We start from the raw sequence: 15,207 nt of genomic DNA, 5'->3' as shown, positions 1-15,207 counted from the left end.
GTCTTTATAACATAAGTAACGTCTTCATATCACCTTGACCAGTTGGGGCACATCAGGCAGTATTAATCTTGGTCTACATAACCTTTTATGTTTTATGTTTCACCTAGCTGAAGTTTTACCTTAGAGCAGAGACAAAGCATATGTACAGACATTCTACGGTTAGTCTCAAAAGTTTTTGTCAGGTCTCAGTGGAAAAATAAAATCGATGGCTGCAGACTTGGGAGCCAGAAATGTTAATTGAATTTGTGTTAATGAACCTTACAAAAATAGTCTCTGTTAAAGCTTGCTCCATGGAATACCTTTATTTGTATCACTCCCAGGGGGCACACAGTTATTAGGATGTGCACTTACTAAGGGTTAAAAACTCTTTGTGTTAAGGTGCAGGACTGCATATGTTACAAAGTCATGTTATTCAACAGCTACTTTTACAACATTACATTGTACACTGCCACTTTATTATAGACACCATCCAGTACTTAATTAGACATTCTTTGGCCTTCAGAATTGCAGGAATTCATGGAAGCATAGGTTCTAGTGGGTAGGAATATTGGCCCTTGTGCACAGAATCGCTTCTCTTAGATACCCCATCCTAGAGATGCTGTGTATGATTAAGATTTGAGGACTGCAAAGGCCAGAAAAGCACAGAAAACTCGTTCTTTGAATCAATCCATGACTATATGACCCTTGTCAAGGTCCACTGTCCTGCTGAAAGTGTCCTGGTACAGGGTAAACCATGAGGGAAAGCACTCGGTCAAGCAGAATATTTAATTGAGTACTACTGTCCAATGGTCCATCCACAGTTATCAAAAGACCCATGACTCTGTTATCATAACCCATCTATGCTAAGGAACGACAACAGACACATTAATCAGATACATAATTTCAAGCATGATTGTGGAATTCGAATACAGTTTACTTGACTGTCCATCAACTATTTGTCAGAATGATTCTTGACATCCTAATCTGACTCTTTATGTAGATGAATTATTTAACCTGGAGCCAAGTCTAACCTCACCATCAGGGGCTCTAGCGAAGAGTCAGGTGCACACTGAATTACGTCCCTCCAGGCTCTCCCTGGACTTTGGCAAAGTGTCTCCACAACCACACACGTAACAGTTTGCTCAGGTGATGGACTTTGCTGATCCCCAAACCCCATCCCTGGAGAAATTTTATCTGGAGATGAACATCCATCTAGACAGCCTGACGTCGGTTGCTTTTTCTCTCCAGTGCAAGTAGCTGCAACCTCATCAGTGACTACTTGGTCTGCAACTCACAAGCTAAGAGCTGGCCGTTGTCCATGTGCACTGCCACGCTTCGATGGAAATCCTAAGCATTGCCATGAATTTATTGTAGCCGCCTTCTGGGAGTGTTTACCCGGACAAATTAGAGATGAACTTGTTGGTCATGAAATATCCGTTTCCCTGGCCATCTGGATTGATCTTCGATTTCAGTATTGTTCCAGTGAGGAGATGTGAGAGAAGAATCTGATGTGTCTAATCCCTTCCTTTCAGGAGCCGCTCTTTCCTCAGCCACCTGCGGCAACTGTCCTTGCAGAACTATGCAGGTCGACCGCATTAAGTTGACTGAGAAATGGTTGGAATGTTGTCGTGTCGTGGGATTGTGCTACTATTGTGGTAGCCCTGAACATGTAATCCGCACTTGTGCTATAAAGTTGGAAAAGCTCCCTAGCTTAGGGTCTGTAGGAGAGACTGCTCTGGGCAGGAGAAACTCATCTCCACTGTTGATTCTGGCTGTATCTGTGTCTCATGGAGCTACCCACTTCACTGAGGCAGCCTATCTTGATTTCAGTATGGTGGGAAATTTCTTGCAGCAAACCGTGGTTGATCGGTATCAGATTCTCATCTGACGCCTCCAAAGTCCCTTGTCAGTGTCCTCTGTTGACAGAAGTGTCCTGTCCAAGGCAGTGTTTGTTGTCACTGAACAGGTGGAGCTCCAGGTAGCAGTGCTGCATACGGAGAAGATTGCCTTCTATGTATTGCCTAGTCTGTCACATCCACTTTTACTGAGCCTTTCATTGCTTCATACAGAAAAAGAAGTCTCGCACTCAACTTAAGTATATTTGTGGATTTATTTGGTGCTGAGGTAGCACTGGAGAAACGTTTCAGCCTCAATTAGGCTTTCATCAGTCACTACAACATGCAAGATGAGAATAAAATATAATACAGTGTACAAATGAACAGCAATACAAAAGCAGTAAAAAAACAATAAAAAAACAAAGTATATACATTTTATCAAGAGAGCCATATTTGAAAAATAGTATAGATTTTATATCAGAGTAATACCGCACATAATATCATCGCTCAATGTAATGGTTGTAGATAAACACAATACATTTTGGAAAAAATAGCACACATACCGTGCTGTGTCTTTAGCGCTGCTTGAACATTAGTGATGGTCAGGACACAAGTCGTGTGTGATGCCTATAAGTGGCGTGGTAAAAGAAGGGCATATATATATGACCATGTGAACGGACAAGATATGTGTAGTACTGTGCTGAGCAAGATGGTGGTACTTACACTAGGTGGTCACTTTGTGGACACGTACACAAATAATAAGGATCGGGTACTGAGTAGATAGAGGTCACTGATAGTAGAAAACAAGGAAAGAAAAGATAAAAGTATAGGTCGGTGGCATATAACTACGTATGCTGTGCGGACAGAACTTCCTGTGTAATTACCTCAAATGGGCTGGCCCGGGTATATGGTGGTCCGTACAAAGGTGGCCAAATAAGGTATCCTGTGGCTAAATGAAATATAAAGTGGGGGCTGAACATCACCAGAGGTAAGCATTTAAATGATGCATCCTGTCATATGGTGTATATCCAACATACCTGGAGTGGAGCCGTTGTGGAGTGGATGTGATCCTACCAGACGCGGTGTCCACCGCATGTCTGGGAACCATGTGGGAGCGTCGTTATTTGTATCACTAAGTGTGCGTCAAACCGGAAGTGACGAATCCCCGTCAGACCGGAAGTACATGGCTGAGCTTGTATGAGGAGGTGTATGCGCTCCACAGTGTGGGCGGTACTGCGTTTCACAATGTCTGTGCTGCTATAGTAAAGAAACAGCATAACGCTGCCTCCAGGGCCCATTGTATGTAAGGGTAAAAAGGATATAGTATTTGTATAAGGACACAATTTGATAAGGTGGTGATGAGTGGGCGGATCAGTAAATAAGAGGGCAGTGGAAAACAATGGCTATTGATAAATGCAAATGAACTGGGCGTGACCAGCCACCAGAGAGCCAGGAGGAGCTAGGACTATGTGAATCTGGTCAATCTGACTCATATACGAGAAAGACCACCGTGTCTGTATAGTTTGGCATATGCAATACAGCTGGGTATATTATCCAAGAGAAAAGGAAAAGAAAAAAAGGAAAAGAAAAAAGAAAAAGAGAGATCCAGATGATTGTATGATGGACCGTGGTGTATAGTGATGATAAATCCGGGTGAATGTGATTACATTTACGTTACAGGAGTGCCAATACGCAGGATTGATCTCAGCGTGGTCCGAGGTGAAAAGTGGCACAGTGAATAGTGATTGATCCGGTGAAGATTCGTGACATCATTAATATAGTCGATTCTATAAAACGAGAAAAAGTATATCAGTTACACAGATCATATCACATGTGCAGTATAGCATAGTACCAACAAGAGTTCCTCAGATAAATGCCGATAGCTCATATTCCCTGTTGAGTCCCTTAGGGGATAATGTGTCTAAGGAGTGAATCCAATAAGCCTCACGTTTCTTAAGCATAAGTACCCTATTGCCCCCTCTGCGCTGTATGGGGACATGTTCTAACACCTGGAATTTCAACTGTGAAATGCTGTGTCCTGATGTGTGAAAATGATGGGGTAGGGGTAACAGAAGATTATTGCAGCGTATAGTGGATTTGTGCTTCGACACTCGATCTCTAATGGGTTGCGTCGTTTCACCTACGTACAGAAGCCCACAGGGGCACTTAATCACATAAATTACATAGGCCGAACTGCATGTAAAATATCCCCGAATTTTGAACTCCTTACCGGAGTAGGGATGTCTGACAACATTTCCTTTCAGTACGTTGTTGCACTGGACACAGTTCAAACAAGGGAAGGTCCCTTCCCTTGGAGTGCCCAGGAAGCTCTGTCTCGTAATGGTTTTCGTGCCAACATCAGCTCTGACTAAATTGTCTCGTAGACTGGGGGCCCTTTTGAAGCATGGGAGAAATGGTTGTTGGAATTCCTTCACTTTAGGAAAGGCATTAGAGAGGATAAACCAGTTGTTCCGTATCGCCCTATGTAATTTGTACATGTAGGGGTGGAACGAATGTACAAAGGGGATTCGTAGGGAGGTAATCTTCTGTTACCCCTACCCCATCATTTTCACACATCAGGACACAGCATTTCACAGTTGAAATTCCAGGTGTTAGAACATGTCCCCATACAGCGTAGAGGGGGCAATAGGGTACTTATGCTTAAGAAACGTGAGGCTTATTGGATTCACTCCTTAGACACATTATCCCCTAAGGGACTCAACAGGGAATATGAGCTATCGGCATTTATCTGAGGAACTCTTGTTGGTACTATGCTATACTGCACATGTGATATGATCTGTGTAACTGATATACTTTTTCTCGTTTTATAGAATCGACTATATTAATGATGTCACGAATCTTCACCGGATCAATCACTATTCACTGTGCCACTTTTCACCTCGGACCACGCTGAGATCAATCCTGCGTATTGGCACTCCTGTAACGTAAATGTAATCACGTTCACCCGGATTTATCATCACTATACACCACGGTCCATCATACAATCATCTGGATCTCTCTTTTTCTTTTTTCTTTTCCTTTTTTTCTTTTCCTTTTCTCTTGGATAATATACCCAGCTGTATTGCATATGCCAAACTATACAGACACGGTGGTCTTTCTCGTATAAGAGTCAGATTGACCAGATTCACATAGTCCTAGCTCCTCCTGGCTCTCTGGTGGCTGGTCACGCCCAGTTCATTTGCATTTATCAATAGCCATTGTTTTCCACTGCCCTCTTATTTACTGATCCGCCCACTCATCACCACCTTATCAAATTGTGTCCTTATACAAATACTATATCCTTTTTACCCTTAGGGTACCGTCACATTAAGCGACGCTGCAGCGATAGCGACAACGATGTCGATCGCTGCAGCGTTGCTGTTTGATCGCTGGAGAGCTGTCACACAGACCGCTCTCCAGCGACCAACGATGCCGAGGTCCCCAGGTAACCAGGGTAAACATCGGGTTGCTAAGCGCAGGGCCGCGCTTAGTAACCCGATGTTTACCCTGGTTACCAGCGTAAAAGTAAAAAAAACAAACAGTACATGCTCACCTGCGCGTCTCCCAGCGTCTGCTTCCTGACACTGACTGAGCTCCGGCCCTAACAGCACAGCGGTGACGTCACCGCTGTGCTTTCACTTTCACTTTAGGGCCGGATCTCAGTCAGAGCAGGAAGCAGACGCTGGGAGACGCGCAGGTGAGCATGTACTGTTTTTTTTTTTTTACTTTTACGCTGGTAACCAGGGTAAACATCGGGTTACTAAGCGCGGCCCTGCGCTTAGTAACCCGATGTTTACCCTGGTTACCAGTGTAAAACATCGCTGGTATCGTTGCTTTTGGTGTCAAACACAACGATACACAGCGATCGGACGACCAAATAAAGTTCTGGACTTTATTCAGCGACCAGCGACATCACAGCAGGATCCTGATCACTGCTGCGTGTCAAACACAACGATATCGCTAGCGAGGACGCTGCAACGTCACGGATCGCTAGCGATATCGTTTAGTGTGACGGTACCATTACACTGTACTTCATTACATACAATGGGCCCTGGAGGCAGCGTTATGCTGTTTCTTTACTATAGCAGCACAGACATTGTGAAATGCAGTACCGCCCACACTGTGGAGCGCATACACCTCCTCATACAAGCTCAGCCATGTACTTCCGGTCTGACGGGGATTCGTCACTTCCGGTTTGACGCACACTTAGTGATACAAATAACGACGCTCCCACATGGTTCCCAGACATGCGGTGGACACCGCGTCTGGTAGGATCACATCCACTCCACAACGGCTCCACTCCAGGTATGTTGGATATACACCATATGACAGGACGCATCATTTAAATGCTTACCTCTGGTGATGTTCAGCCCCCACTTTATATTTCATTTAGCCACAGGATACCTTATTTGGCCACCTTTGTACGGACCACCATATACCCGGGCCAGCCCATTTGAGGTAATTACACAGGAAGTTCTGTCCGCACAGCATACGTAGTTATATGCCACCGACCTATACTTTTATCTTTTCTTTCCTTGTTTTCTACTATCAGTGACCTCTATCTACTCAGTACCCGATCCTTATTATTTGTGTACGTGTCCACAAAGTGACCACCTAGTGTAAGTACCACCATCTTGCTCAGCACAGTACTACACATATCTTGTCCGTTCACATGGTCATATATATATGCCCTTCTTTTACCACGCCACTTATAGGCATCACACACGACTTGTGTCCTGACCATCACTAATGTTCAAGCAGCGCTAAAGACACAGCACGGTATGTGTGCTATTTTTTCCAAAATGTATTGTGTTTATCTACAACCATTACATTGAGCGATGATATTATGTGCGGTATTACTCTGATATAAAATCTATACTATTTTTCAAATATGGCTCTCTTGATAAAATGTATATACTTTGTTTTTTTATTGTTTTTTTACTGCTTTTGTATTGCTGTTCATTTGTACACTGTATTATATTTTATTCTCATCTTGCATGTTGTAGTGACTGATGAAAGCCTAATTGAGGCTGAAACGTTTCTCCAGTGCTACCTCAGCACCAAATAAATCCACAAATATACTTAAGTTGAGTGCGAGACTTCTTTTTCTGTTCATAGAAGGATTTGGGTACCTAGTCTCTGCACCAATAATAGCAGTGCACACGGTGTTTTCTTTATATTTCATTGCTTCATAGTCATGAGCCTGTCATAGACTGGGGAATCCAGTAAGGTGCTTCATTGGGGACAGTCTTGCCATGAAGGCTGCATTATTCCTCCCCATCCAGTCTTGCCAGCTGACAGTAATGACAGGATGGATGCGCTTTCTAAGTCCTTCCCTTTCTCTGGTCATAGTGATGAGTCCCAATTTATCGTCAACCCTTCCAAGATGGTGACTGTGGCTCCAGTGGTCTTGACTTTGAATCTGTCAGGGAGGCTATTTGTGCCCAAATTTGATACAAGACAAGTTCTATTGTGTGGTCACTCTTTAACATTGGTTGGTCATGCTGGGCAGAAAAAGACTTTGCAACTTATCTTGCTTGATGATTGGTTGCCAACAATGTCAAGAGATATTGTGGAGTTCATTTCAGGCTCTTCCTCCTGTGCCCCTAACAAGACCCCAAGGCAACTTCCCTCTGAATGTATGAAGAGGTATGCCGTTAAGTGATGCCTGGATCCACCAACCGTTCAGCCAGGAGATAAGCCACTCGTCTTAAGCCCCTTCTTCAATGATTCGGGTACCATTCCTGCACCAGTCTGCTTGGAGGATGTCTTCAAGGTAGAGCGCATCTTGGCAACTAAGAGGGTAAGAAGATAAACCTTTTCTAGTGGATTTTAAGGTTTTCAGTCCCATGGAGAGATCATCAAGGAAAATATTCATACCCCTTTTCTGCTGGTAAAATTCCTTTTGGCTTGAAGAAGAGGGGGTGTAAAGGGGTGAGTACTGTAGCACCAGTGTTCTTACATGCTTCTTCTCCTCCTCCCTGGCAAAGATGCCGACTTACTGCCCTGGCAGCTCATCCATGCCTCCTGCCTCAGCTCCCGCTCCACAGGGTCTGTGCACGGTTGGCAGAGCTTCTGGCAATGCGCTTAGGGCATGCACATGCGTCCATCTTGTCTTTTAAAGAGAGAGTGCGAATTCTCCTACAGTGTTCCCATTCAATTGCTGAGAGACAGTTACTACATAAGGCACCTCCACCTCCTGGGAGGTACTATAGCAATGTTTGTTCTTAGATGGTTCTAGTGTTTTCTGCTACTCAGTTGTAAGATACCCGTGCTCCTGATCCGATTAACCCTATTCGGTTCTGTTCTAGTCTGCCCTACTATTCCCATAACTGAGTCTGCCCTGCCTGTGCCTAGTTCTGATCTGACTGTCCTGTCCCATTCTGTTTGTCTACCCTGTCTGAACTTGCACCTGAGAATCTGCATCTGTGATCCCGTATTGTGGCCATCCCGTGTTCCTGCCTTGTTTGTGCCGTACCAACCCTCTAACCAGTTACTGGCCATTCCTGCTTCCCCGGTCCCACGTGGGGGTTAGCTGCCATGCGCGGGTTTGTCCTGTAGTAGCACCTGGCGTGCACCTAGAGCCAAGTCTAATCCCACCATCAGGGGCTATAGTAAAGAGTCAGGTGTGCTTAGTTACACCACTCCAGGTTCTCCCTGGACCATGGCACAGTGGTTCCGCAACCATGTGCGCTACATATACCTTGAAGCTGAGGTGGGAAGAGCCGGCCGGGGACGGAGTCAGACAAATTACATCTACATCTTTAATCCCAGATTAGCTCTTCCCAGTGTTTGTGCAGATGATTGACAGCTCTCTTCCACTTCTTCTACATAGGAAGAGACCATTCAATCACTTGCAGTGGTCCTGCAATTTATATTTTCTCTGAAACGCTGGATCATTTCAGAGAATAATATGCCTATATGCAATCTTGTAGCCAGGCTGCGATTCATACAGTTTTGGCAGCATGAATCACCTGATTGTTATTTCCCACCCAAAACTGTCTACAGTCCCTGGTTACAATATTATTGCTAAATCTGGCAATGCATACATTTCTGAAGCAAAGTCCTATTTTTGGCCTTCTCCATATCAGGCATGTGTTGCTTGTTTACATCACAGAGCAGTCATTGATGGAGATGTGTTTGTAGTTCTAGCTTTCCACAGTGCCAAGCGCACCTCTTCTCAGCACTATCCATGTCATCTCGCATACAGTACAGAACAGGTACTGCACTCTGATTTCAACCATGCATGTAAAATCCATGAACTCTGTTATGGGATGGTGCACGCACACACCTGAGATGACTACAGCCACCAAGAGCAGGAACATTTGTTTTGGGGTCCTATCTTTGTGCTTTGGTGGCACTGCACTCCATGACCTGTAGAGAAGACATCAGCAGGAATTGATTGACAGCCAAGGTCAGTGCTGATTTGGAACCACAGCTTTAATCATGATACAGTATATTAGAAGGTTTTTCCTACTAACATTCGGGACACTTTGCAGGAGAATAGTTAGAAACAAGACAACACCCAAAGGACTATATTCTTTGGAGTGGCACAGCACCAGCTGATCGATTCATTACTGAATTGACTGACATATTCCTCTGTGGTGTTTAATTCTTCCTGCTGTAAGTGTGCACATATTATCAATTCAGATTGTCATATCATTCAAGCATTCAAGGCTTTATTTTTGATTAAAGTGAACACAAGGAAACCTAACATGAGTTCAATCTGAAATCATCGCTGGATCCTGTTTACCACTGACACTCATCTTGACAATAATACTAAAGCTTTTAAGTCGCCTTTTGTAAGAAAGCATCGTGATCTCAATTTAGTTTCAGCAGAGAAATGTTTTCGCAAGAGTGATTTTTGAAAGGTTTGCCATCGCTTATGCATCTGCATAATGCCGCCGAGTGAGGCTCGAAATGTTATCTGCAGCTCAGCTAAAGACCCTTTCAGCAGCCCAGGCAAAGTCGTAATAATCCTTTCAATCCTAAATGCGTCAGCTTTGGAATGTGATTACATCTTTGTCTTTACAGAATAGTGTTTTCTGTCTGATTACATCTAGTTCACACAAACATGTGCATGTAACAATTTCCTCTCTGAATAGTTGTAATTTCATGATTTGATAAAGACTTTACAATTTGATGTTTGCCATTTATCTCACAAAGTATGTGTAAAATAAAAAGAATGGGTAAGTGTAGAGTTCATTATGTCATACAGCTGAAAATGGAATGTAAATAGAAATTACGTTATTACTTTAGAAGGAATTTTACTTATGTATCTAGTACCTCAGAACCAATCCATTGCTATCATTCTCAAAAACCTATCAAGACTACATTCAAATCTCACAAATATCCAATTGCCCAGCACCATCTGCACTTTCTGCACATTTACCTTTAAAAAATCTAATATCCTATCTACAGTTTTATATCAGTTATAACTCATCTAAAGGAAACAACTTTATAAAGTAAGTACACCCAGTATATAAGTAACTGCTCCATTGATTATCCCTCTATGAAAACTGGCACTTAGGGTACATGTCTTACCCTATATAACTACACCTGTTTATCATTTGCCAATAAAATTCAATTGGTTGACATATATACAAGATGTGAAATTTTACAATTTTTTTTGTGTTTTTATGCAAAGTAAAACTCTGGTTTTCAAAACTAAAGTTTTGAAAACTTGTTTTTTTTACATTTATTTTCTAAAATTAAAAATTTTATTTCCATATAAAGTGCAAACATTTCATCCATCCTACATATTGAGCAGGGTTTAGAAGCGGTGGAATTGTATCACAATTGTAGTGTGCATTCTGCAGCACAAATCCATGTCAATTTACAGAATAATGCTCGCGTTTTCAAAACTTTGCATATAACAAATTAATTTCCATGGGTTTCAAGCACAGAGCCAAATCAGCATGCCCTCATGTGTAGCAGAAATACAGCAGCGAAACATTATCTGACACATCTGGACTCGCAAGTCACAAGAAATTAGGATCTGATGGGAGCATTCTACAGACCGCTCTTGTGACTGCAATTAGGCCTGTAGTAATAGGGATAGTTAAAGTGGTTCTCTTGGCATGTGATATTGACCCTTGAGATAGATCATCAATATCAGATTGGTGGGAGTCCGACACTTGGCTCCTCAACGATCAGTCACTAGCATCTCTGACAGTAGCCAGATATAAACAATGGAGCTGCACTGTAACGACCAAAAGAATAGCAAGTAATGTGCAGTAATCAGCATGGGCAGCTACATATTGAATGGAAATACGCACAGCAGCCACATAAAGTGTTTCCATTTGGATGCCATTGGAGCTAATAACAACTGATGCATGTGACAATTGTCGGACTCCCACCAATTGGATATCTTAAAAGGTTTGTCCAGTACTTGGACAACCCTTTCTGAATCTCTGTTTCCCACAGTAAAATAATAACACCTATACTCCTCTTTGGGGCTGTTGCAACAGTGTTAGCACTGGCTCTTCCGAGGACCGTGTGACATTGTTATATCATGCAATCCCTGCTGCCAATCAGCGCTGGTTTCACTCTCCCCTCCTTCAGACAAATAAAGACATCCAGAGGAAGTGAGAGCTGCCTCAGCTGTCACTTTTTCCAGATGTCTATTAAGTCCATAGGAGAGGAGATTGAAGCCAGCATCAATTGGCAGCATGACTGTCACGTGGGCCTTGGGAGAGCCAGCACCGACACTTGAGGTGAATATAGGAATTCATAAGGGGTAGTCAGAGTAGTGGACAACCCCTTTAAGCATAGGTCATCCTCAGTATGCACAGAGAATCGTTTAAGGTGGGTGCCATAACATTTACCTTTGAACAAACTCTTCTAATATTTCTAAAAGAATCTGGCTCCTTATTTTTACATTTAATCATTCAATATATAGTCATGTTCGAAAGTGTATGCAACCTTGACATTGTTCCAATAAAGTAAGTATTTCTTCCAGAAAATTATTGCAATTGCACCTGTTTTGTTATACACATGTTATTTTCTTTGTGTATATTGGAACAGCATAAAAAAAAACGGAGCAAAAAAAAAAGCAAATTGAACATAATTTCACACAAAACCCCAAAAATGGGCAGGACATAATTGTTGGCACCTTTACAAAAATATGGGTAACAACTTTGTTTCAAGCCTGAGATGCTCGTTCAAACTCACATGTGGTAAGTAACAGGTGTGGGCAATATGAAAATTACACCTAAAACCAGAAAAAAAGGGTAGAAGTTGATTCATTCTTTGCATTGCGTGTTTGTGAGTGACATGCTAAGCATGGAGAACAGAAAGAGGAGAAGTAAACTGTCTTAAGGACTTGAGAACCAAAGTTGTTAAAAAATTGTTGAAAAATGCCAATAATCTCATAGAATCATAGAATGGTAGAGTTGGAAGGGACCTCCTGGATCATCTGGTCCAACCTCCTGCTTAAAGCAGGATTCACTAAATCATCCCAGACAGATGTCTGTCCAGCCTGTTTGAAGACTTCCATGGAAGGAGAACTCGCCACCTCTCGTGGCAGCCTGTTCCACTCATTGATCACCCTAACTATCAAAAAGTTTTTTCTAATATCTAATCTGTGTCTCCTCCCATTGAGTTTCATCCCATTGCTTCTAGTCTTTCCTTGTGCAAATGATAATAAAGATGATCCTTCTACAATGTGACAGCCCTTGAGATATTTGTAGACAGCTATTAAGTTTCCTCTCAGTCTTCTTTTTTGCAAGTTAAACATTTCTAGGTTACAAGTCCATCTCCAGAGATCTGAATGTTCCTTTGTTGACGATGCACAACATAATCAAGAAGTTTACAACCCATGGCACTGTAGCTAATCTCTGGATGTGGACGGAAGAGAAAAAATGATGAAAAGTTGCAATGTAGTATTGTTCAGATGGTGGATAAGCAGCCCCAATCAAGTTCCAAAGAAATTCAAACATTGACATTAGAATTAAATGAAACGCTATAGCAGGAGAACTAAGAAGACCCCACTGCTGACAAAAAGACATCAAAAGCTAGACTGCAGTTTGCAAATATGTACGTGAGTAAGCCAAAATCCTTCTGGGAAATCCTCTTGTGGACAGATAAAACCAAAATAGAGCTTTTTGTAAAGCACATCATTCTACCGTTTACCGAAAACGGAATGAGATCTACAATGAAAGAACACCATGCCTACAGTCAAGTATGGTGAAGGTTCAAAAAATTTTTGGAGTTGTTTTTCTGTCTCTGGCACAGAGGGCCTTGGCTGTGTGCAAGGCATCAAGAAATGTGAAGATTACCAAAGAAAAATGTGCCAGGTGTCAGAAAGCTGGGTTAGCGTCCTAGGTCATGGGTCTTCCAGCAGAACAATAGGGGTTTTGTTTGCAATTATATCCAATTTGTCTTTTTTCAGGTTTTTTTGCTATTCCAATACACACACAGGAAATAAATACAGTATGTGTATAAGAAAGGCATGTGTAATTGCAATAATTTCCTGGGGGAAATATTTCATTTCCTGGAACAATTTTGAGGATGCCAAAACTTTCAGCCATGACTGTATGTATGTGGACATAGAATGTTAATATGACCAGCAAACTATGATTTTCATATGTTCATAGGGTAACACTGCTATGGATAAGGTTACACATTGTCTCTTTTTTGTGTAATTCCTTATAGATATTGATATGCATAAAATATAGATTATCTGATTTTTGCACTGCCTACTAATGCTACAGCCAGCCTTACCCAAAACGAGTGTATAAGGAAGTGAAGTATCAAATTCCTGCTATTTTTTCTACAGGGCTTACAATAACATGACAATCTTATTGGTAGATTTTACAAATTGCCTTAAATCATCTTCCATCCTGTCTTTAAGCTTCTTAAACACTCACCTGGCTGAACCCACTTACAGTATGTTATCAATAAGAGAGTAAGAAAGCTGCTGCCTGAATACTGTGGCAGAGACTTGTGTCCCCGCAGAAAAAATGGATAGGCCATTGGAAATTCAACTTGGTGGATCCTTTTCTTCCCAGACATCATCTGTCAAGGAAGAAATTGGAGTCCGCTATACACTTGAGATGTGTATGGGGGCATCTAGGCTTTGTTCATATTAGCGCCATGACCTCTGTTTTTGAACTGATCACAAATCTTAAAGAACCCCATTGACTAAGAGTTGGATCGGAAATTTTTTTGTGGGGGATTTTAGTATTTTTGGTTGCAAGAATAGTTCTACAGACTGTGCTATTCTTACAATCAAAAATTCCAGAAACCGTGAAAGACTTAGAGTAACAACAACGTAACCAGAGTCAAGCACATAACTGCTTTTTAATTGTTTAGTTCTGAGAAAATGTTAGTATGCAAATAGACTTTGTTGGAAAAAAATGAAACTAATGAAAAACAAAAGCAATATCCACGGGTAATTTTTTTTGCTACTGATGCAATTTAGAACACACCGTTGCACTGAAATTAGAAAGTCCACATTTGATTGACTTCAATTAGTCATTTTTTCGCCATTGCCTCGGAAACACTCTGAAATGCTGCAATATGGAATCCAGATAATTGAGTCAGACAAGAGGACAATGAGATGTTAAAATGTAATATTCAAGAAAGGGGTCATTATTACATTTTCAACAAATGACTTTTTGTTGCAGGTTACTAATGAGCCTCCGAAAGGTCTCCGTGCTAATATCCGTCGCGCATTTACAGAAATTACTCCTACGTTCTTTGAAGAACATCTACTTGGCAGGAAATGGAGGAAGGTTATTTTTGGAATTTGCTTTTTCCATGCCATCATTCAGGTGAGTCTCCAGCTTTGCTCACTACTCTAGCGGAACAATCATTGGATAATGATACATTAAGGTCTTGAGATGAAGATTAATTTTTTCCAATATGAGTAGGACTAATATTATACCGTAATACCGTGTAAATATGTGTAGAGCATTGCATAACTGTGATCACATAGAGTTTATGGAAATATTTTCTTTTAATTTGCACTTCTACAGTGACAGCTGCAGCAGCTGTATCTAAAATCTGCGGAATAATTGCTTTTATTATGCCCTTAGCTCTACGATTGCAATGTCAAACACTCTTTAAAACGACATACACTTGTTTATATTACACATAATGTATGTATGGGAACAGCGCTTCCAATATTGAATAATAATTAATTCATGATAGTTTTCTATATCACGTCGTTCGTTGTGGTATTGTTATTTTTCTTTTAGATCTCATTATTATAATTACAGATAAGTGCGTTTCATTAAATTGTGTCCATAATATATGGACCTCGCATGGTTTTTCTTGTGATCTAAGTTTACTGGGGTCCTAAGCAGCTATGAGGACAAATGCTTTTATCCATGATGCTAAATGGAATATCATCAGGTGTGTCTTGGGTATCCTGTAACTGTTAAAACTC

The 15,207-nt window shown here is 41.6% G+C and overlaps 1 protein-coding gene across 1 annotated transcript in view; it reads left to right on the top strand.

Moving 5' to 3' along the window:
- Window positions 1-15,207, top strand: part of DNAH6 (dynein axonemal heavy chain 6) — a 717,942-nt gene that overhangs the window by 560,518 nt on the left and 142,217 nt on the right. Inside the window, exon 67 of the mRNA XM_077275462.1 lies at window positions 14,444-14,590. Coding sequence (XP_077131577.1) covers window positions 14,444-14,590 — 147 coding nt within the window. The remainder of the gene's footprint in view (window positions 1-14,443; window positions 14,591-15,207) is intronic.

The sequence above is a fragment of the Ranitomeya variabilis genome, chromosome 1 (genome assembly GCF_051348905.1).
Source record: "Ranitomeya variabilis isolate aRanVar5 chromosome 1, aRanVar5.hap1, whole genome shotgun sequence".
Lineage (NCBI taxonomy): Eukaryota > Metazoa > Chordata > Amphibia > Anura > Dendrobatidae > Ranitomeya > Ranitomeya variabilis.
This window is presented reverse-complemented; position numbering and strand designations above follow the sequence as displayed.